Consider the following 25,638-nt stretch of genomic DNA (forward strand, 5'->3'; position numbering starts at 1 on the left):
ACAATGAGATCCCTTTGATGCTTTGCAAGCTGTCTGTGGACCATGGTTTTTGCTGTAGCAGGCAACTGAGGAAATGTCAGGAAAATCCTACTAGGACAGCTGAACTTTATTTGGGGTTAATCAGTCTCTTTAATTGATGGCAGGTGTGTACCCAAGAAGACTGAATGTTGTAATTAAATCAAAAGGTGCTTCAACAAAGTATTAGTTTAACGGTGTGCACACTTATGCAACCAGCTTATTGTACGTTTTTTATTTTTTATATTTTTTTCCCCTAACAGATGTTTGTTTTTCAATTGAGGTTTACAGGTTGTAGGTCACATTAAAGGTAGGAAAAGTTTTGAAATGATTTATTGTGGTCTCATTTTTTTTATATCACAAAAACCTGGCATTTTAACAGGGGTGTGTTCACTTTTTATATCCACTGTATGTTACATCCTGAGTTACTTTACTGTGAAGAGACGTGCACACCTTACTGGGAGAGCATCCTTAGGCTCCCCTCCCCTTTCAAGATCAAATATAGTTGCCTTTATTTAAATTTTTCCTTTACCAGTAGTATGAATGTTAAAACTAATGGAAGTTAACCAGTAAACCTCCCTCTGAAATCTCTACTTTATTCGTTTGTCAGGCATCTACCATTAGTATTAAGGGGTTCTCGACTGGTAACTTACAGTTTAATGGTAATTACATTTTGCTTTTTCTCCAGGAATTTGTGGGGTGTCTGATTGTTTTTGTAGCAGTTGTCTCTCTGGCCAGGTTTATTCAACTTGGAAGGTAATGATTTCACACTTGCAGGTATTTCAGTATTTGCCTGCTCACCACCACACCTCCCCTGGAAATCTATTAATATAGGTCGCCAAATAGGCACCATTTATAAATTTCCTGTTTGACAGGTGCAAGACCCACTGCTGTTGTGTGTGTACTGTGCATGTCTTCTACTTAACTCAGTGTGTTATTCTGTTGTTTTGTTTGCTGATGTCCGTTAGCTTGTTTTACTTATATGTGAGCAATTCAACATAAGAAATATTGTTTACATACTGAATGCATGGATGTGTAACTCCTGCAACTGACTGTACGTCTTTTTGATCTTGGTTGCTTACTTTTAACTGTTGTTATGGTTACTGGTAGAATACTAATTAGTGTTCTGTTAGGAACATCTTTAGTCCAATAACCTTGTATGTCTTTTCGATATTTGTTAAATAATATAGTTTGTTTTACTAGTTAAAACATTATCTCATATAGAAGCTCAATGGTACACTGCATGACTGCTGTGTTCTAATTGCAAATCTAATGCTGTTCCAGTCTGTGTTTTTACTGTGATTACATTAATGATTCTTTGCAATATAACAAAACTCTACAATGCCATTGCCAATTTGATGTGAGACTTAGTTATTCATATTGTTTTAATTTTAACACCTCTAATTAATAGGACTGCATTTCAGACACTTTTTGCTGATGTAGTATTAGCATAATAAGATAGTTCTGCTACAGTTGATTAATTTATTGCTATTTTACTTTTCTATTTTATATGTGTAGAAACTCTTAGCTACTATGGCTAGCTGATGTTTGTCTAGTTTCTGAGTATTCCCAGTCATTTGGTCATCGGACTGACATCCTAAAATAGATATTCTATCTGGCTGAAATTCTCTTACAATTCATCACTGCTATGGCTAACCTCAAAGCTCCTTTTGATTCTTACTTTGACCCAATCAGTTTTACTTTGGACAGACATCCTGGATTTGAAAGTCTACTTGGCTGAAAGTACATTTTAGTCCTCTCACTCTACATAAATATTATTTAATGTGCGTTACATCCTGGGTTACCTCACTGTGAAGAGACGTGCACACCTCACTGGGATGGCATCCTTAGGCTTCCCTCCCCCTTCTTATATCAAGTATAGTTTCCTCTATTTAGATTTTTCCTTTACCAATAGTATGAATGTTAAAACTAATGGAAGTTAACCAGTAAACCTCCCTCTGAAATCTCTACTTTATTCATTTAGGAGGCATCTACCATTAGTATTAAGGGGTTCTTGACTGGTCACTTACAGTGTAATGGTAATTACATTCTGCTTTTTCTCCAGGAATTTATGGGGGTGTCTGATTGTTTCTGTAGTCATAGTTGTCTCTCTGGCCAGGTTCTACCCGCTCCATTCACCCTTACTTCGTTTGGGCTCACTCCACTCATCTCCTGTACCCCCAGTTCCCACCCCCAACTACATCTACACTTATATCCATCTGGCCACTCCCCATACACCACCAACCAATCACATCTCACTCCTCACCCACTACACTCTTATACACCATAGTACACAAACATACTTCTCTAGTTTCCCTCCTTTATCCTTTTAAACCACAACTACACCATACATCACACCTCACTTCTCTCTTTAGCAGAGCAAGTATACAAACCACTACACTCGCTTAATAAAAATCCTAACTCTACACACTATTCCATTATCCACTCCTACAACTTACTCCTCACCCCCACACTTTTAACACTTGCTTTATTTACCCCTTATACTCTACACCTTAAGTACATAACTCCATACTATCTCCCAAACATGTACCACTATCCCACGTTAATAATCTTAAACTTAATTACCTCTGTACTATTAATACTTATACATACGTCACTTCCACAACTTATTGCAAATATAGTTACTCTCAATGAGACATATTCTTCCAAATACCACATACACCATCACAGCTTCCAGAATATCTCCCCACAACTGTTTTTATACAACTTACCCTATTACTTAGTCCCAAATATCCACTGCACATAACAAACCCTATGTCATACTGTTACATCCACCCCCTCCAAAAAAGAAACAGAACAAAATATATTCCTATCTTATCTCTCTACTGTCTCAGTGTGGTGACATCCACTTTAACCCTGGCCCAACCACTAATCATCCCTACAGAACACCCCATTAAAAAAAAAAAACTTTATGACCCTCAATATCCGAAGTCTAGGCAACAAAATATCCCCCCTTTATGCCTGGATAGATCAGTACAATCCTGACATACTTGCTGTTACTGAAACCTGGCTAAAGCCTAACATACCTGACTCTGAACTCCTACCTCCCAAATACAGTGTACTCCGGTCTGATAGAACCCATAAGAAAGGTGGAGACATAGCATTACTCTATCCTGACAACCTTATTTTAACACCATACATAAATTATATCCCTACTTTTCCTCAACAGAACTGCTAATATCCTTCCTAAACCTTAATGATAAAAAAAAAAAGCAATCTGTATAATTGTTCTTTACGTCCCCTCAGGTCATAACATCCCAGTTGCTGAAGACATACTTTCTTGGATCACTCAAACATTTCAACATTAAACTATCATTTAGGAGACATTAACATAGATTGGCAGACTATGACATCCCAACTACCCACTAACAGCATGATTCTATATATTTTTTTCTCAATTACTCTCCTGCCCTACTAGGTGCAACAAACAGTACACTCAACATTCTACCTTAGACTGGATCCTGATAATACACCCTTCCAATTTTACCAATGTTGGTGCATACCCTAACTCCCTTAGTGACCACTTACCTGCGTTTGCCATTCGAACAAACTCTAACCCTCCAAAAACTCACTCCCTAAAAACAGTTTGTAATCACTAACTTCTGTAAAGACAGGTGTAATGATCTGCTTTGCAAAATAAACTGGTCACCTCTAAAAGTTCTGCCTTTAGATGAGGCAGTACACTACTTTAATAACTGCTTCCTAAAGTTATTAGATACTTTAGCTCCAGTTCCCACCAAAAGAACCAAAAAACAAACCCATGTGCTGGCTAACTAAGGAATGTAAAAACCTAATGGAAAAAAAAAGGATGCATCCTGGGCCCTATGGAAACAAAGCAACAAAAATCAAAATTCAGTTACTTTCTAGCATCTCTGTAATCAAGCAAAAAAAAGTTACCAAAGATAAACAGCTGTACTATAGTCACCTACAGCAAAAACATAAAACCAATGCAAAAAATGTCTGGTCCACTATTACAACTTTACTCCATCCTGGAACTAAAAAGGAATCCAAGGTTTCAGTAAATGCCCCCCCCCCCCCTCAAATTGCTAAAGATTTTAATATCCACTTCATAAAATCTATAACAGATTTTATCTCTAAAATCTCCAGTATCTGCCTGTCTTCCTCCTTAGCTAACCCTAATGCTTCCCATTCACTAGGCACAGACCCTCCTTACTCTCATTTCACAGAACACCCTACTGAGAACATTCCCACCTTCTCTCTGCAGCCAATATCTACAAGCCTCATAAATAGATTACTGCTCAAACTCAAGCCCTGCTCTACCTCTGCTGACAACCTCCTACCTACATACCTAAAACTAGCAGCTGACTCTATAGCATACCCAGTCAGCATCCTGATCAATCAATCCATATCTGAGTCCAACGTACCTAGTATATGGAAAAGTCCCATATCATCCCCATTCACAAAGGAGGTAACTCCACTGAACTTACAAACTTTTGACCCATTGCCATACTTTCTCCTGTCTCTAAAATAATGGAAAAATGTATGCACCTTCAATTAATGACATGCTTACAGCAAAACAACCTCCTTACAAACACACAACATGGCTTCCGTCCCTGCCACAGCACAACTAGAGTCCTCCTAACCTTCACCGACTTTATAAACAGAGATAGAGACACAGGTTGCTATGTATCTGCTTAATTTCTTGGCTTCTCAAAGGCATTTGATACTGTGTCATACTATTTGCTCTTAAACAAGCTCTCTGACCTAGGAGTTACCCCACTTACACCAAACTGGTTCCACAGTAACTTATATAATCGCAAACAAGCAGTAAAGTGGTCAAATGTTATCTCCCCCTTTCTAGCAGATCCCACCGAAGTCCCACAAGGATCTGTCCTAGGACCCCTACTTTTTAATATTTTTACTAATGACATATGTACTGCATCTACTAGTGGAACACTCTGTATTTCTCACACACTACCCCAGCTTCTCTCTGATACTCAACAAACTTTGAATCCTGGCTTACTACCTGCCCAACTATTCCTTAAACCAAAAAAAAGTAAATGGCTTCTTTTCCAGTCACAGAACTGTAATTTTAATCTTAACTACTTCAAAATTCTCTCTGCTGATAACACCACCATTGAAATTATTCACCACACAAAGCTACTAGGCATAGTCATAGACGATCACCTACAGTTTGATCTCCATATTCAACAAAACATTAAAAAAACACCAGAAACTTGGCACACTATATAGAAATAAACATACCGTACCCTCTTTTTCCAAAATCATCCTCGTCAAAACTTTCCTTTTATCCTCCTTGCTTTATAGTGTTCCAATACTCACCAATTTACATAGCTCTTCTAGATCCGAAATGGAACATTGCTATAATAAAGTGGCCAAATTTGCTACCAACTCAAAAACTAGAACCCACCATTGTTTGTCTCTGAAAAAATTAAACTGGCTAGAATTCCCCAACTACCAACACTCCACAATATGGTGTACAAACCCCTAGCTTGCACAGCACTAAGTAACATTATTAAACCATACAACCCAAATAGAATACGTAGGTCTACAGATAAAGAGCTTCTTTCTATATACAACCCCTCTAAGACAGCTGGATAAAGCCTGTGCTCCCACTATGTTGTTAAGGCATGGAACTGTCTTCCACTTACAGTAAGAACTACTACTACTAACCTACTTGCCTTTAAATCCATATTGAAGCAGCACTTGATCAACTTCTGGTGGTGCCCTTGCTCTGATCCAGGCTAATCTCTTTTCCAGCTTAGTCAAGACGGAATCTCTCTGTCACTCTCTCTCCATCTGTACTTTATCACTTCTGTATTATTCTACTTTTATATCTGTAATCTTCTGTTATCTTCTTATACTAATGTCTGGTTTCCATCTTCCTCATATTGTATTTGCTTACTTGTAACTTATGTCATTTTTATGTTATCTGCATAAAGTTGGTACACTTTCTGTATGTAACTGGAGCTTTCCTCCTTGGGCCTCCACTGAAAATGGGTTCTTTCTGACCCAGGCAGACTGTCCCAGTAAATAAATAGTAAGTATCGTGGGTTTGGGGGCACAGCCCCTACATCACAGACTGCGAAGGAAATGAGGCAATCCTGCAAGATTCTTAGTGGTGCAACACTGAACTTCACAAGTCACTGTTTTTCTTTTTGAATTGTAGTTTTTTTTTTTTTATTCCTATATTTTTTATTTTCAAAAAAATATTGTGAAACTTACATAGAATATTGTATATAACATGTAGCTTATTTTTGAGGTATCGGGAACTGCATTAATGGGTTTCATACCTCTGACAGAGAACCACTTCAAAATTTGTTGGTCACTGCCTACAGTACAATGCTAGTCTTTTCTGCACAGAAACTCTCTGCTATTTACATGTATTCATTTTGATTAGTTTTATGCATTTTCCTTACTGGAGAGTCCTCATTCTTTAATTAATATTCAGACGTACTTAACTGACCATTTCCTGAGGAAAACAAAATTGAGTGCTACATCTTAATGACAATATTTAGCAAACGCATCAGGAAGGATCAGTGTATTAATAATGTTGTAGCTAGACAGCCAGAAGAAAACCCTACGTATTGAACCTGTGTATTACATAAGAGTATGTGGAATAACATGATGGCATTGGTTGTTTCCCCACTCACAGTTACCTGTATGCCATTGAGTAAAATAACAACTCTCCAGATACAATAATATAGGGTCATAGATTGGTACTAGGCTATCGGCCCTAGGGCCTATATAATCCTAGCCATAACAATTCCCTGGCTATTTCTTCCCACAGTATTTACTTCCCTGGACCCCTGTCTAGCAGGGCGACTGATGTGATCCCCAGGGTGAATTTCCTATCTCCCATCCAGTCATCAAGGTTCCTTTTGAAGAGGTCCAAAGAGGCCCTCTGCTTGACATGTATGGGCAGTCTGTTCCAGAGTCTGGGGAGTCTCTGGGTCAGAAACCTATCCCTCCAGCATGTTTTGTTCATTGTGATGACAAGGTTTAGATCCCTGGAGTGTGTGTCTCTGAGGAATTGGGATTTCTTTAAGTATAGCATGTCCAACAGCTCTGGGTTTGACATGGCCTTGTATGTTAAGCAGAGATCCCCTCTGAGTAGACGATATATGACAGAGTATAGGTGGAGTTTTTTTAGATGGTCAGCATAGGGCATCTGCTTTAGGCCTGTGATTCTTTTAGTGAGATATTTCTGCGGCCTTTCCAGTTGTTGCAGATGTCTTGAGAGGTACATATCAAATGGGGCGTTGTATTCTATAATGGGTCTAATGAGGGATGAGTACAGTGGGACAATGACCTCCTTTTTTCTGGATAAAAAGACCTTAGTGATGAGGTGTGCCACATAGAAGGATTTCCTGACTGTTGTGGCGATGTTGTTATCGAAGGTGAGACCACTGACCACCTGTGTCCTTAAGTCTCTCATCACACTTTCGGTGTTTAGTGTACTGCCACCTATGTGTTAATTCATGGGTACATGTTTTTCCCAAAGGGGATAACTATACATTTCTTGGCAGTGAGTTTGAGCCCATGGCTCTGGCACCAAGCATCTGTTTCTATAAGGCCCTTTTGTAGAATATCCACATCATTTGGTGATTCAATAATGGCTCCCAGTTTGCAGTCATCTGCAAACTTTGTTAGCCAGAGTCCCTTAGTGTTGGCCTGTACTTCAGAGAAGTAGATGCCAAACAAGAGTGGTCCCAGGACTGAACCCTGAGGTACTCCACTTGAGTGGAGCAGGATTTGGATTCTGCTACTTTTACAGTGTGGGTTCTGTCAGTAAGCCAGTTGGCAACCCACTGAGTGACAAAGGGATTAAGTTTATCTATGATTCCAGAGTGGGGGATGGTGTCAAAGGCCTTGGCAAGGTCCAGATAGGCTGTATGGACCACCTTACCCTTGTCCACAGCTCTGGAGACTGATTCAAAGAAATCATTCAGGTTCAGGAGACAAGATCGACACTTCACGAACCCAAACTGCATGGGGTCTAGTGTTTGAAGGTTGCCAATGTCTTTGTTTATAAGTTCCATGATAATACGTTCCATGGCCTTGCAGATCAGGCACTTCATACTGATGGGGCAGTAGTTCCCGGGATTCAAGGTGGATCCCCCCTTGTGGAGTGGGATAATTGTAGCTGTGTGCCACTCAGAGGGCACAAAGCCTGAGGTGTGTATATCATATGATATTCTTCTGTTACATTATCCATTTTAAATTAGCATTTAATGTGTTGATATTTTGCAGTTTTTATGATTGTAAGACTGTGTAGTACTTATTTTGGTTCTCAGTACTTCCTGCCACTCTGTTATGCAGTGGAACCAACTTCTGAGCTTAAGTTTTATAGGCTTTCTGTAGCTTTGAAACTGCATTCAGAATTTGTAGTGATGGCAAGTGTTTTTATATATCACTGTGATTCTTTTGGAGTTATTTTTGAGCTGACTATTGGAGCTGGCTTACACTTCCTCCTGGTTTATAATGCCAAGTGCCTTTAAGTTATTTTTCTGGACTTGACTTGCATATATCCTCCTGCTGTACACAAGCCACCAGACCAGGTATCCAAGATTTATTCCAGTAAAATCTCTAGAGGTTCGTCTGATAGCCTTCAGGGTGTAAAACAGTACATAAAAAACTGCACCATATATAGATTAAATCACTATCATTATTCAATTAACACCAATTAAGTCATTTAAGAAACTCCACATTATTAAAATAAGAAATTTCCAGTTGCACTCTGTATTCAGTCCATGGGCAATTAAAGTGCCATATTTCAATATAAAAATTGACTCTTTATACAGAAGTCTATCTTTTATATTCATATTACCATATTGACTATCCTGTATTTGTTCTAACACCATGCCTTGCAACCCACCAACGTCACTACCGTGATGCATTTTAAAGTGCATAGCAACAGGGCTCTGGAAAAATAAGGATTGTAGTGCATAGAAAATTCGAGGATGGCACCCCATATTTGCATGGGTCGAGCTGCCATCTACCACATACTATAAAAGCTTTGCTGTATAGCGATCTTTTAAGGGTGCGTAGGTTATGTAATATGGAGGTGGATTTTTTTGGAAAGAATTGCATATTACTGTGGGTATGTTTGCTAAGAGAGGGTATGATGATATGACACTGAAGAACTGTGTAGAAAAGTTTAGAACAGAAAGGGTGGTAAGTGATTTGGACATGCATTCACATAAGAACCAAAATATGAAGAGAGAATAGTCAAAGAAAACATATGTTTTGTTACTTCCTATAACGTATTGAGTACACAGATAGTGGGTTTACTAAGATTTTATTTGTTTTTTTTTTGGTGAACTTAAAGGATTTTGCTGAGTATTATGTAAAACTCCATGTATTTCTTATAAAAGAGGAAGAAGTATAAAAGACATAGTGGTGCATTGTAGGTATGCACCCCCAGATAATGTACCTGAAACCATCATACCAGTAGGGACAATACCCTGTGGAAGGTGTTCTAGTTGTACATTTGTAGTGATCAGATTTGCTAAATCAGCGGAGAGAAATCTTTAGTGAGACATAAATATGGTTGTGATAGAGAAGGGCTAATTTATGCATTAAAATGTCCCTGTAACAAATTTTGTATAGGAGAGAGTAAGGGTGTTCAAAACAAGACTTCAAGAACACGAGATATTAAAGGAGCTTGGTTGAAAGCCCTGTTGCTATGCACTTTAAAATGCATCTTGGTAGTGAAGTTGGAGGGTTGCAAGGCTAGATGTTAAAACAAATGCATGTTAGTCAATATGGTAATGTGAATATAAAAGGTAGGCTTTTTTATATTGAAATATGGGACTTTAATTCCCATGGACGGAATACAGAGTGCAACTGGAAATTTCTTATTTAATAAGGTGGAGTTTTCTTAAATTACTTAATTAGTGTTAATTGAGTAATAATGGTGTAATTTAATATGGATTCACTTTATATCCTCAAAATACTGAAATATCGAAATTCAGTATGTTGAGGCTATAAAGTAGAAACCTGAAAAGAATGACACCTCAGAAGCACGAAATTCAAAATCTCGCATACAGGAGATTTTGAATTAGCGTTTCTACTTTATACAAACACACACCTTCCTCCACACACATAAACACAAGCTCTAACCTACATAAAAGCAGGAGGACAAGCCCCCCCCTGCACCCACCCACACCCCCTTACTTAAATATTTTAACTCTGAGGTCGTACTACATACAAAAACACACAAAACACCACCACACAAGCTACATTCCCCTCACACACACACACACACACACACACACACACACATCACAGCAATAACCACAGTGAAACACCAGAAGCACTAATTCAAAATCCGGTATGCAAGGTTTTGAATTTCGCGCTTCTGAGGTTTCGTTCTTTTCAGAATTCCACTTTATGGGCTCAAAATACTGAATTTCGATATTTCAGTATTTCGATCTTATAAAGTGAATCCGATTTAATATATACATATATATGATGCAGTTTTTTATACACTGTTTTACTCCTTGAAGGCTGTGAGCCAAAGCACTAGAGATTTTACTGGAATAAATCTTGGATACCTGGCCTGGTGGTATGTGTTTTCTTCTACTGTGCTGCTTGTAATTCCTGCTGATCCTCCTGCTGTATACTGCGGAGTATTTGTGTTGGTAAAACTGCACCACTATTTAGTTGAATAATTATTGTCTTGAAACCGAAATATAATCTCCTGTATATACCCCCTGTTTTTGTTAAAACATTTATAGCATTTTCTGGTGACTTTAGTTCACTGTTTACAACTACCTGTGCTAAAAATGAGTAGGTTTTACTATTTTGGAAGGGATGTGTTCATAAACTATTGGCTTCCTGTAAAAAGTTCCTGACATAGTCTTACCTTCTTGATAAAATTAAATGCATTACTGGATATCCAAGAATATTTTATATAATCTGAATTCATGTGTATAAATGTGGGATACTAACAGCAGGCTTCTTTGATTTCAGAATGAAGAAGTTCGGTATCTTGAAAGTGAACTGCATAACTACAAACAAAAATATTTTGCTTTGCAAAATTTTACTGCAAAGTTGATTCTAGCTGTTAAATCAAATGACACAGAGCAACAACAGGTATGTTTGGAATCTATACCTTAGCTGTGTACAGGATTTGTCATTGTATTTGTATCTATTGTGCTTTGATAACAGTTTACATCAGGTAAGAAAACACACACAGAATCACATTTATTAATCCATCCTTTCTCCAGTTATCTGCCTAAACCTGTTCAGGATTGCAGGGAGCAGAACCGCATTGAACAGAAGAAGCTTCCCTTTGGGATTTTTGATTGACTTGTATGCCGGTATGCGAGCCAATCAAAAATCGCAAAGCAGAGCCACTTCTAGTCAGTGCGGAACTGTTCTGCATTGAGAAGAAGTGTCTCCGCTTTGTGATTTTTGATTGGCTTGTATGCCAGCATATGAGCCAATCAAATGCTGGTTGCTTGAGTCCCTGATATGAGGGAGTTTACTGTCCTTGGTTGTCTCCATCCATTTCATTATTCTTAATTTTGTATATTTTCGTAAAGTTCCGTCTCCTAGAGAAGTACATGCTCTCATTCAATGCACACTGAGATTTCACTCACCAGCTTCATAAGGGCACACGTCCACTGAACCTAATTCAGTTTTGCTGCTTGCACAGTTCATATCCTGAGCTTCCTAACCCTTGTGAAACTTTTCTGTATTTCATATCTTGTAGAACTCATACATGTCCATGCTTGTATCAAATTGCCAGCATGTCCCTCACTCCATTATTGCATTTAATGACGTGGAGAAGAGCATTATATTAAGAATTGCCATAGATATCAGGATCTTAATCCTGCTACTTTACAGTGACTGGATGGGGATTGCTTGCTGTAATTATGACTTAAACGACTGCCGCTATCAACACCACATAGATTGGTCATATCCTGAGGTATAGTGTGGAGAATTGCTAGAAGTACAAACTATGACCTTGTACTTATAAGGCAAGTGCTTTGTTAGGCCTGAAACTCAGTCCTTGCAAGAGCTGAAGCCATCTTTGATTAGCAAGGACTCATGCCAACACCATTCCTAAGCAGCATCCAAAACCAGTAGGACAGCAGGAGTTCTGCTTTTGGTTGGTGCTTTGGGCAGTGCATCCCAGAGTGTCAAGTAACACCCAAAAATCATATTGATCATTTGGAGGCAGAAACTGAAAAGCCTGACACAGATCAGAAGAAATTAGAGCCAAGGGCAACATTTCCCAAGGCTTTTCCCCCAGGCTCAGTAGGGCCAGTCGCCCCATTTGCAAGTCCATCATTTCTTCTTGTTTTGGTATCTGTAGCTTAGGTCCTGGTCATCAAACAGATGTTCAGTATCTGTTAAAATCTTGAGTTGCAGGTGTGGGAGCAGACCTTTAGGGAATATAGTTTGAAGCTTGTGTCAGACCACAATCTCTTTCTGCTGCACATCACCTTTGGCCAACTCCCAGTCACCCAACCCCCATACCTTGTCAGTTGCAGCCTTAACACTAGATCACATGTAAGTTCACAACTGCTGGCAGTGGGATTGCCACGGAATTCCCTCACATTCCAGAGTCAGTGAGGATTTTCAGGATTTGGGAGATGGTTTTATGTGAGATGAGCAAGAATAATGAGTTTACCCCCCCCCCAACATTTCCTGAAACCCCTGTTCCTTCCCATCAGAAATGTTTGGTGGAGTATCTGTGGAAGAAGCCTGAGGAACCTTGGGTTAACCTGTCTGTAGAACTGATTATTAGGAATGTCATTAATACAGACTGTAAAGACCTCGAGTCTGTCCCTTTGGCACCAAAGGATACCAATGCCTTCTGTAATCCTGTTCTCTTGTGGTCTGATCTCTTTGATGTAAGCTTTAATGCAGGGATTACAGCACTTTACTAGCCTGATATCTGGTAAGCAATCTAAAGCTCTGTCAGATGTTATAAGAGACTGCACTCCTCTACCACACTGGGGGGCACTCACTACTTTCAAGTAATTATATCAATTTTCTGGGTTCCATTTCAACTTTATTGGCTAGTCTTTGGAAAACCATAAGGATCTTCCTTTGTTTTTGCTTAAAGAGGACCTCAGGGAGGTAACTGAAAAGATGAGCTTCCACATAGCCCCCTATAACTTTGTGCAGACATTTTAGCCAGAGTTGTAAAGGTTGGGAGTGTGCCTAATGCTCCCTTCCATAAGGAGCAGCTCACTAACAGTATCCTGAATGGCTAAAGGATTATCTCATCTTCTGTTAGATTGCCCATAACCTGGTGATAGGCTTCTTTAAAAAGGAACAGGCCTTTACCACTGTCAAGAATCTTTATGATCTCCTCCCATTGCATCTGCTTTCTGTGCCATGTTTGACCAGCCCTAACATGACTTGGCCTCTTCATCTTGTGAGGAGGATACTGAAGCTTCACATAGTCTTGTCCTCCATGTGGTGGGTAAGTCAGTCAAAACACTCTGAAATCTATCTAGTACTTAGTCGTGAATAGAGCAACTAGTATACTCATTGAGGAGCACTGCCTACAAGTTTAGTCTTGGATAGTCTTTTGTAATCTATACTCTCACAGTATCTTAGATAGCCAGCTGTAAAACCCCAAAACGCATAGGATGTCTAACTGTGGATGTGCACTATCCTGCTATATCTCTCCAGTCTTCTTAGTGGATTTGGGCATCCCGAGATAATGTAGCTAGTGTCTCGTGTATCCTGACAACCACCTAATTCTAAAGCAAACTGATACAGTGAGAGATGTAGTTACACAATGTCACTGGACATATGGCTCTCTTGAACACTAAAAATGCCAAACAGGTTGTCAGTAGCACACCCCATACCCACCACACATTGTATGGATAAGACACATAGACCCACATGTGCTTAGGCTGTTAAATATAATCTTTCCAAGCCTCAGTGGCTGGCCAGATGCTATACTTACAAGAAGTGTAATCAGCAACCTACAAAAGTACCATCCACCACAACACATGCATCCACATCAAAAGGTATCTCAGCCTCTAAGCTCGTAAAGCATACCACCACACAACCCAATGTTTTGGTCATAGAAGACTCCATTGACAGACCAACAGATATCAAACACTCCAGGCTGATTAAGGACAGAGAGAAAGAGTGACAGTCACTTATGTATCGGGTGCCAGGATTTGCCAGATCATGCAAGTACTCAGGCCACTGAACCACAGGTAGCAGTGTTATTCGGTTGCAGTCCATATGGGTGTAAATGATGTGAGACATACCTCCTTGTACTGCATGAAGAGAGAGATGATGTAGCTGCTGAGCTGTATGAGCTCAGTATGAACAGCATTCTACTTTCTCTGTGGATGAAGCCACAATTTCTTTTCCGTGGTATCTGGTGATGTATGGGCACTGCGCTCACCAGTGCCTCCTAAAGTAGTATACTTGCAACTTTTTCCTACATATCCATCCAGTCAAATGTTTGGACTAACTACTCTAGTGATATGGAACAACTGAGGTCCCTGGAGTCCTGAACATCCTGTGTGAAAAGACCAATACAATTCTGTAAATTGAATATCCTACATATCCATCCACTCGTCTTCTTCCTAATCTCTGTGCTGCTGCACTTGTTAGGACTAACTGCCCTTGTGATATGGAACTACCGCTGTCCCTGTAGTCCTGAACATCCTCTGTGAAAACACCAATACAGTTTTGTAAACTGAATGTATGTACATACTGTAGTTGGTATTTAATGTTTTTCCTGCCCTGTATACCTTTGTAACGGCTGCCTGTCCATCACTTTCCCACTCTGAACTCCCCTTTACTGATCCCCTTCTGCTACAAACTCCTCCAACTGCTGATGTTACTGACTTGCCTTCCATAAATCTGTGCACCCTTCTTGTGCTCTTTTTCCTCTCTCCAACCTCTTTGCAGTCTAACAGCTTACCTTCTCTCTCTCCCCTTCCCTGGTAATTAGGTCACATTTCTTTTTTCTCCATCTACTTAATGTTAACTCTGCTAATGACTGATTTCTTGTAGCCACTAAACTGTATAAGGTGCTCCAGGTTTTCCTATTTATTCTTTCTTCCCTACAACCTCTCACTTTTAATTGCCTGATTGTTTTTCTTTGTCAGTTGCTCTCTACTTGACCTAGTCCTTCCCACTCTGCTCGACCTTGCTACACTCTGGTTATCACCGCTCCCCTACCTTACCCCCATTCCCACCAACCCCCTGCACTCATTTAATTTATACCTAACCTTATCTTTCCCCTCCCTCTAAACCCCTCCCTTCCTATCACTCTTACCCTGTCAACCACCCCCCTGCCATTACCCTCTTCCTTCTACCTATACATTTTTCAAACCTTCCTATTATATTCCCTCTGTCCCCCCTTCTCCCCTCACCTTCCATCATAAATTCTACTTCTTTTCATCTTCACTAACAGCATATTATTTTCAAAACTGTCTCATCCCTGCATACTCGCTCCCAAACATTCTCTACCTCTACTACAACATGATACTATCTGTCCTATACACATCTACTGTACTCCACCTTTACCACCTCACTTCTTACAACACACCATTAAATCCACATCACCCATCTACTACCTCTGTCAACTCTAAGGAATTGTCTCTATGTCCTTACTTAATCATTTCTTCCTCAATCTTTCCAACAACTGCGTTCCTCCCCAAAATCAAAATCTCCCCCTCTCTCAGCACTACCCCTAAAACTTAAACTAAATACCTTTACCATTACCCCTTCCTCCTAACTCTAATTTCACAGCCAAAGCTCTACTTCTATCTGGTGACATCCATCCCAACCCTGGACCTTGCTCCCCTCGCCTTAATAATAACATTACCTTTCAGCCTATCACCAGTCATCCCTTAGTCCCCAAGAAACACCTGTCTATTTACTCCATGAATATCAGAAGCATACAAAATAAAGTTAGTGAGTTCCATGCCTGGATATCCCTCCACACCATAGATATCCTTACTCTCTCTGAAATGTGGCTGAAACCTCAGATCCCAGAAAAAGACTTTCTACCTCTAGGTTATAATATTCTACAAGTAGACCATCAAAAGAAAAAAGGTGGAAGAGTTGCTATTGTTTACTCTAACCATCTCATTGTTACCCCTCTATCTAACCTCCACTCCTTCATTCTTGCCGGTCCGGAAGGCTTAGACACTGGTGGCTTCAGCTCTGGCGGCACTGCCTTCAGGGGTATGCTCACCTTTGGACTGGTGGAGAGGCTCCTTTCGGTTCCCTTGAGGATGTTAACACTTCACTCCTCAGAGCCCACCCCTGCTCCTTCTGTTTCTGGGCTGGAGTCATCCATCCTGCCTCCTCAGGGACTGCCTATTACCAGACCTTCCCAGGATGTTCCTTTTCCGGAACCCTTTGAAGCTTCTGAATCCTCTCCGGAGTATCCCCCCAAGAAGGTGCCTCCAAAGCATACATGCAAGAGGAGGCACTTAGATCTTCCTCGAACCTCTCACGGAAGATACGGACTTGGATGAAGGGAGGGGTCCCCTAAATCACCCCCTGATGATGTCTCATTTGGAGGCATCATGAAGACCCTATGTCAGAGAGGTGGATGGTCTTCCCTAAAACCCATCTCTGAAGAGTCCATATTCATGGAGGCATTTGGCGTAGGGCCCTCTACATCTTTAGTGCCCACCCCCCCTGTTGATCCATCGGTAGATCTCATCTCCTGCACGGCATGGAAGGAATCCGATATGGTTGAGCACATCCCCAAGTGCCCAGACAAAGTGATCAGTGCCCCCTCAGACAGGCCTCATTGGTCTAAGGGATCCCCGGTCGATGCCATGGTGGTGGCATCGGCCACCAAGAAGTAGCTGGCTCAGGAGAGCTCCTGGGTCCATCTTCCAGACAAGGAGTCTAAGGTGATGGACCACTTTGGGAAGTTAGTTTATAGTTCTGCCACCTTTGCTCTGCATGCACTGAACTATTTGGCACATGTCATCAGACTGTAGAGGGATATGGTGAAGGAACTCTCTGCATCTACCCCGGGGTCTATGTCGGAGGAGGAGAAGAAGGTTTTCTGCTCCTGACTGGCCATCTAGACAGCCATCTCAAACACATCCATGCTTTTACTTTCTTATGCTGCTGTGGGTATTTCGAGGGTGGCTAGCTCGGATGTTGCCATTCGACGACATGCCTGGCTCTAACTTTGAGCTTTTTAGGAACCCTTCAAGGTGTCCTTCACAGATGCCCCCTTTGAAAGAGCCACCTTCTTTGGATCTACCATTCGTGATACTCCTACCCAGAGCGAGAAAGACTGGAAAACCTTGTCTGCTGTTGGGGTCCGCTTCTCTACCCCACAATGGACCTATGCTAGGAACCAGTGTGGGGGTAAGAAGTTGTAGTTTCAAAAGTCTCTGGGCTCTTACCAGGAAGTTCAGGGTGAACCTTCCCCCAGGGGCAGAGGGGGAAATGACAGACACCATCCATGTTGGGAGAGGGGGGATCTGAGGAACCAAGAGTCTCAAGATTTGTTCTCAGACAGTTCCTTTCAGCAATCCTGAGGGATTCCCCGACTGCTCAACTCTGGAGGCAGTCAGGGGTCCTCTCTCTCTCTCTCTCTCTGCACCCAACAGCCTGGGAATCCATCACAAATGATTGTTGGGTGCATCAGATTATATCCAGAGGTTATTCCATCCACTTTCTTCATCCCCCCACTCCAAAGAGAATCCTCCACCCAGTCACTGGGAGGCGGCAGCCGTAGAGATCTCTCGGCTGCTCAAAAAATGACTCATCCAATCCTTCCCCTCCAGACCAGTCTGGATCAGGCATTTATTCCAAATTCGTTTTGCTGCCAAAGAAAATGGGGGACTTCAGACCCATTCTGGATCTCACTGCCCTGAACCTGTTTGTTGCCAAAATGAAGTTTTGGATGGTCACCATGCAGTCCATTCTGCCCTTCCTGCAGAACAACAACTGGATGTGCTCCAAAGACCTTCAGGACGCGTACTATCACATAAAAATGAACAGGTGCTCCAGAAGGTTTCTTTGCTTCCAACTGGGAGCCAATCACTTCCAGTTCAGTGTACTCCCCTTTGGACTCACCACAACACCCCTGGGTGTTTACAAAGTGATGGCAGTAGTAGTGGCTCACTTGAGACTGCAGGGATTCCATGTGTTTCTTACCTGGATGATTGGCTCCTCTCTGCTCCCACCAGGCATCGTATTCTTCAGGCCAAAGATTACCTCCTTCGCCTAGCATCTTCCCTGAGTATATTGATCAATCTGCCAAACTGAATTTGGAACCAGTTCAGGTGATAGATTTTATAGGTGCTCGGTTAGATATGGTACAGAGCAGGGTGTTTCTACTGCCAGAGATGATGCATTCACTCGAGCCACATGTGAGGTTTATACTACAAACTCCTTACCCCCCAGCAGGTATGGTTCTTCGGGCATTGGGGTTTGATAATGGCCACAATAACTCGTCTGCCAAATGCACGCCTACACATGAGAGCCCTGCAGTGGACCTTGGCAGTGCAATGGTCCTTACTCGACCTTCCTCTTTTGTACCGGGTTTGGCTATCCCGGGTTTGTCAGGAGTCTCTTCTGTGGTGGCTCCAGTCCCTAGGCCTTCTTTTGTTCTTCTTTCCCCCTCAATCACGTTGACCATGGATGCCTCCTAGCTTGGGTGGTGGGAGTCATTGCATGGAATGGACAGTCCAAGGCACGTGATCCCCCTTGGAGACCAGTCTGCATATCAGTGTCTTGGAGATGAGAGCGGTGCTTCTGGTATTGCAAGCCCTTGAAGCTTTTCTTCTCATGGACAATTGCCTTCCAGATGGACAACTCGTCCATTGCAAACAGGGGGTACCAGATCTTATCCCCTATGCCGCGAGCCCATGAGATTGTGGGAGTGGCTGATCTATTCCAACCATTTTCTGGTGACAGTGTACATTCTGGTTAAGTCCAGCATTCTTGCGGATAGGCTCAGCAGAACCATTATGATGCCCTACGTGTGGTCTCTGAATCCTTCAGTGCCGGACAGTGTCTTTTGGAAATGAGGTCATCCTTGCTTTAATCTTTTCACCTGTCCTTCCAACGCCAAGTGCAGCAAGTTTTTTGCCCTGATTTCTCCACTGGAGGAGTCACCCACGGACACACTCTGGTCCATGCTTGGCCCTCCGGTGTACTTTAAGCATACCGTCCTCTTCCTCTGATCCCCATGTTTCTTCAGAAAGCTCAGCGGTTGAAGAACAAGGTCATCCTCATTGCCCCCTTTTTGCCTTGCCAAGTTTGGTTCCTTCTATTTGGTCTCATCTGGTGTGTCCTCTCTGGACTCTGGATCCAGTTCGGGATCTCCTCTCACACCCGTCAGGGGTTCTACACCCAGACTTAGTTAGCCTGAAGCTTACCGAGTGGCTGCTTCAGTTCCTTTGATAGCAAGAATTCCCAGTCTCTCTTCACTAGTTAAAATGATTATGGTTGCGGCTCATAAGGCCTCTACTAGAAAAATTTACTCCAGCAAATGGAAAAACTTTTCCATCTGGGCATCACAGCATAAGTTGGATCCATTTACAGCTCCTTTTCCTGCTACCATTTTGGATTTTCTAGCCCATATCTTCCACAACGGAGCCAGTTTTTCTACAATTAAAGTTCAGTTGGCAGCCATATCTAATTTCCATGTGGTGAGAATTCTGCCTCTCTGGCTTCTTTTAAACTCTACAAGGCCTTTTTGAAGGGTACCTCCCTCCTTATGTCACCAGTCAAGGACCCCACGCCTCTTTGGGATCTTACTTTAGTTTTACATGCCCTGGTTTCTCCTCACTTCGAACCAGCTTGCCACTTTGGATTTAGAGTTTCTAACTTGGAAGATGGCATTCTTGGTGGCTATCGCTTCTGCCAACCAGGTATCTGAATTGCAGGTGTTGTCAATTAAGCATCCTTAGCTTGTCTTCCATAAGGACAGAGTGACTCTTTGTAATAACCCCTCTTTCATGCCAAAAGTGGCATCTGAAGCCAACATTAACCAGGTGATTAATTTGCCAGTTTTCTTTCCAAATTATCAGAACAAAGGGGAATACAAATTGCATTTGCTTGATGCCCACAGACAGTTGCGCTTATATTTGGACAGAACGAAAAATTAACGACAGTCTGATCGACTTTTTGTATCTTTTTCAAAGCCCCGTTTGGGAAAGCCTATTTCTAAGGTCACTCTTGCTCACTGGATTTCCCTTTGCATCTCTATGGCTTATCACGCTAAAGGTATGCCTTTACGTGGCCCTGTCTGGGCACACTCCACCAGGTCAATGTCTACTTCTGCAGCTTTTTGGTCCAGGGTTCCTAATGATGATGTTTGCTCCGCTGCCACTTGGTCCTCTTCACATACTTTTATTTCCCATTGCAAATTAGACATTCTCTCCAGGAGCAGGGCTTCCTTTGGCTCTGCCGTGCTCCAGAATATCCTTCCATGAGGGCCTCCCAAGGTTATTGTAACATTGTCCCATATTTAGAAGACCAAATGAAGACAACAACTTCAGCTAAAGAAGTTATTTACTTACTGTAATGTTCAACTGAGTTGTTGCTTTTCATTTGTCTTCAACTGTCCCTCTCTCCTTCCCCCTCCCTTTGGGCTTGTATTGTGGACCGGACAGATGCAGGCACAGGATTATGTTCTTCTTGGTCTGGGTTTGAGTCTGGTGTGTGTATATACCCTTCAAAGGTTATCGGTTAAGGTGCTCTGCTGGGGTTGGGTGGTGCTGTCCTTCATCAAACTCGATCTGAGGGGAGGAGGGAGAGCAGGGTATTGTAGGTAGGGGAGCAACTCAGATTTTGGCTCCGATGCTGATGTATACGGCTGAGTCGGATCCACTCTTGGATCCAAGTGCCATAGGCTGGAGGCAAATGAAAAGCAACAACTCAGATGGAATATTATGGTAAGTACATAACTTCTTTTTTTAGCTAATGTTGAAAGACTTGATACTATTATGCTGGATGAAACTGCGGATTTACCAGCTCTGATAATGGAATTTCCAGAAGATTGTCATGCAGTTTACCACACAAGTTAGTGGAAATTAATTTATTATTACTGCATTAATAGTTTCTGATATTGACTTGTCTGGCAGCACAACAGATTACTTTGCGATTTTTGGCAAGATACTTTCCATGACAATCAGTGCACGATTTTTAGAAGAGCCTTATGAGCACAAAAAATATTTATTAACACTAATACATGGATGTAAACTGTAGTTGTCTTCTAGCATTCCATATTATTTTTAAACCAGAAGAGAATTTGCTTACTGTTACTTGTGTTGATTTTCTTATCTGTTGACAACTGTGTATTTCAGCCCTGATGTCTATATGATTTAGAGGCACTGATGAAATTAGCATGTACAGTCTGAAATTTTGGAGCATCATTTATTTATTTATTTTACATTTGTTGACCGGGCTAGTCCAGCTGGATAATTTCCATTTCATAAAACAAGGTTAAACATTTACAATGCATACATTACATTTTAGTGTAGTAGAAAATACAAAAAAAAATCAGGTAAAAACAAATAGCCTAAGCTAGGTTATTCCATATTTTCCAGTGAACCTTTTTTTTTATGCTTTTTTTTATGTTATTATTGATACAATCATAGTATTTAAGATTATTATTATCAATAGTAACCACAAGTTTAGTAGTAGAGTAGAGGGGGAGAGAAGAGAATTGTCAGCTGCAGTAATAGTAAAATTTAGTTGAGGAGATTTGTGGGTAGGTGAGAATAGTAATAGCTTTGTTATGGATAGATGATTGAAGATCATTAATAAAGATAGAGAATAAGAGGGACCTAATATTGATCCTTGAGTAGTTTTGTGTGTGTTTTTTTCCATGATTTGATTTTAGGAGATATAATAGCTAGTGCTGTAGTTAGAGAGGTCAGTGTCAGTGGATTCCTTTTATGTAAGGGGTATGATGCGATATCTTCCAGATTGCTGGAAAATCACTTTCTTTTATGGATCTGTTAAGGAATGACTTTGTTGGTGTTACTTCTTCTGTGGGTTAGGTGTTTTACTTTTTTACCTGGGGTAAGTAGATGATGATAGTAGACCAGAACCTTTTTGGTTCTTTTGTGGATTGCTGAAGTTCTACATAGTAGTTCTTTTTGTCTGAAGTAATAGCATTTAGTTGTTTGAAACCAGTAGATTTGGGTTTTGTCATGTAAGTTGTCATTTTGCTGCTATGGCTTTGTTGATTTAAAATGACTAGGTTGATGCATTTGTTAATAATGTGGCTGGATGGCTTTGTCATTAATAACTTTACTTAAAAGTAAATTGTAAAAAATAAACATTTTGAAGTTATAAGACTAGTACTTCCTTTAGCACAAGCAAAGCACAGTACGTATGATTCTCCTTCAAAGCAGTGTATGCACATACTTTTCTATGGAAATCACTGAAGACCAATTTTTATTACCTAACTGCATTCACAGTTATTGATGTCAGTTCTTATCAATCTGGAGTGTTCACCTTCTTTTTCTGTGTAACCAGGCGCATGCTGTGCCAGTTTGCTAGACCTTTTGCAGTGCTTTCCATGCTGATTGTACATACAAAGCAGTTTGGAAAGTAGTCCTTAATCATGTTGTCATGAACTGTTTCATCCTTTTTTCATGACGAATTAGCAATTGCTTTGTAGAAAACTGAGGGAGTGCATGTTATTGTCCAGTTAACCTGTGTGTTCGTCTCACCTGTAATTGCAGTTGCAAGAGCATACATTAAAATGAAAATGGACATCTAACAACTGACTTCTTTCTTTCTTTTTTGCGGTGATTGGACCTACAGATAGGTCCATTGTGGTGTTGCTTATGATTTTTGTAGATCCTGTATTTGCAGATATTTAGAATAGCAACAGTTCAGAGAAGAATACCTTCTTTACTCTTTAAGGTCTGAAAATTAAACCGCACAAAGACAGAACAGAGTTTTCATTTGCCTTACTGGAATTAACATATAGCAGGATAGCAAGCTGAAGAAGATAATGCTTTTTGAGAAGAAAACATCAAATTGTAAGCATGTGGGAGAGAATATTGTTAGAGGCAAAATGATAAAGCGTATTTTCTCAGTGATGACTCTTAGTTCTTTAAACAACATTCAGGCAATGTTTTGGGCTCGGCATTGATAATAAAGTTAAGCAATGCAGTAAGATCTTGTTCAGAAGTCTTTTATGGAGAAGGAGGAGGTTGAAGAGAATATTTATTCGCTTAGCAAATAGAATGTCAGGAGATGGGTGGTAACTTGCCTCTGAAGCTTGTGTTTCTTTTTTTTTGATATAGTAAAAGAAAAGTAATCAAACCATTTGCTTTCCTGCAGGCTCTGGTGTCCTGTTTACCTCCTGAAATAGAAAACTTGGATTTCAGCCACACAGCATCTGACCAAGATGATACCTCACAAACCTCAAGCTCTGCATCAGAGAAGAGTGCATCAGAAAGCTTAACACTTTGAAGAAAAAAACTGTATTCTGTATCACTTTGTTTAACTGATGAGTGGCTCAAATTTAGTCTGATTTTCCCATTTGGGAACTCAAGACCTTCATTTCAGTATTCTGTACTGGAACTAAACATAATAGAGCTGCTTGTGAAATGGAGATACTCTGGTGTTTTATAGTATCAATGAAAAAAGAGGTGAAGTGCTAGTGTGTTGTCTGAAACTGAACTTGCAGGCTTCCCAGTTTTGATTATAACATTTGTCCTCGGCCTTATTTGGTTTTGTGTGTGGAACATTAATATGAAAATTGACATTATGACTTCTCTCCCTTCTTATTAGTCATGTGGGATTGATGATAACGTAGAACTGCTTGTCAAGTTCCATTAAAATGGTTACTTCTAGCACTACAACACAGTAAGTATTATTAATAAAGCATGATAAAGTATACAAGTAAATAGAGCAACTCCCTTCCAGATGATATTCCAGAGTATGAGTTATACCTCATAGAATGTTGATTTTTAGAGACATAGTGCATTAGATTCAAATCAGTCACAAGTGAAAAAGCATCACATCAGATTACATCAGTCCATATCTTGCATTTTCAGAAAGTGTGTTTTGTGTGTGACACAGGCTGTAAAATCCATGCCACAAACTGTATCATGCAGAATGGAGTAACTCCGTGGGGAGCATGTACAGTGCATCTGCATAAAACAGTGGAGGAGCTGAAGTGCACTAAACTTAAAATGCCAGCATGCTTTGTAATGGTAGAGCCTGTTCAACAGTAATACAGTGTCTTAGATGCATTACAATTAGTGTAGGTGTAGTATATACACCTCAGGCTATTAGCCTTGACAACGATAGGATCTTACAATGGACAGTTCAGAAGGACCTGTTACAGCCTTGCATACAATAGCTCAGTTTGTATCACACAGCTTAGAATCTATTAAGAGGATGCAACAGCTTAAATGCTGATTGACTTTATGTTATGATGTAATCTCTGCTTGGCTACAGCTGTTGATGGAGTAGGGTTTTGTAGACGAAATCTGCATACCGCTCAGTTTCAAATCAGAAAAAATATTTTTTGCACACTGCTGAAGAGCACACTCCATTACTTTTGGCATGTTTTGTTTCTTTGTACAGTTTCTGATAACATTAAATGAACAGCTGAGGGCAAACATACACTACATCTTAAGTACAATATTTTGTGTATAAACACATACTTACTACTCACTCTTTACTTCCATTTAGGTTGTGGTACCATAGGTTTAAGGACCTGGTGGGAGCAAATGTTCTACTGGGATGACACTGTTTTGTCACAGCTGCATTGTGTAGTGCCTTAAGGCAGGCTTACATATACAAGTTTGTCAGGAACTACATGTTTTCTTTGTCCCCACTTGTGAAACTGTGAAACTGTTATGTCACTAATGATTACCTTTGTACTTTTTTGACATATCCTTAAATTTCTTTGCTGAGTTTAAAGGTTTATTTTTTATCACAGTACCATCCAGTTCAAGATTATGAAAAAGTTGTTTTCAAGTGAAGTTGCTCATGAGAGGAGGTAGTCTGGTCACTTCCCATCAATGAAATACCATATGAAGCTTTAGACCATGGATGTTCTTGATTCCAGAAGTGAGTGTTCTCTGCTCCACCCATAGTCAAAGAAAAATCTGGCCCACTAGTGTTGTCACATAAACTTTGTTGCCTGGATGGCAGATAAAGAAGTCAGTGACTCTGGATGTTGTGTAGGTCAACTGAGATGTGCATTCTGACTGAATTTTCTACAGCTAGTGAGTACCAGCATGAACAGCAGCTTTCTTTGACTAGCTCAGTAGCAGCCCCTTTCAGGTATGTGCGGTTAGCATGTGTTATGTTACATTGATCTCTTTGAAATTAACTTTTATTCTATACTAAGCATGACATTGGCTGTTTACATCACAGTAATATTTTTGTACATACTTCAAAGATGTTTTTAATAAATGCAACTTTTCAGTCTTTTAGTGTTGTGATTAACATTTGAGCTATCCATATCTATTTGGTTTCTCCTTTGGTCTGCTATATGTACTACATTAGACAGGACAAGTTTCTGTAGATACATGATCTTACTTTTGGGAAAGATCTTGCTTCACTACAGCTTTTCTAGGAGACCCAACTTCTTGAGTTTCTGCAAATCTTTTTTTTGCCCACACTCGTGACCATCAGCTGCTGGCTGCATCTTTT

The 25,638-nt window shown here is 40.6% G+C and overlaps 1 protein-coding gene across 2 annotated transcripts in view; it reads left to right on the plus strand.

Moving 5' to 3' along the window:
* Positions 1-25,413, plus strand: part of HDX (highly divergent homeobox) — a 587,780-nt gene extending 562,367 nt beyond the window's left edge. For both annotated transcript variants that reach the window (XM_044057137.1, XM_044057138.1), the window contains exons 9-10: positions 10,996-11,118; positions 23,308-25,413. In XM_044057137.1, coding sequence (XP_043913072.1) covers positions 10,996-11,118; positions 23,308-23,439 — 255 coding nt within the window. In that variant the 3' untranslated portion in view covers positions 23,440-25,413. The remainder of the gene's footprint in view (positions 1-10,995; positions 11,119-23,307) is intronic.
* The last annotated feature ends 225 nt before the right edge of the window (positions 25,414-25,638 follow it).

This window comes from Protopterus annectens, chromosome 15.part0 (assembly GCF_019279795.1).
Source record: "Protopterus annectens isolate FY-2018-M chromosome 15.part0, PAN1.0, whole genome shotgun sequence".
Classification (NCBI taxonomy): domain Eukaryota; kingdom Metazoa; phylum Chordata; order Ceratodontiformes; family Protopteridae; genus Protopterus; species Protopterus annectens.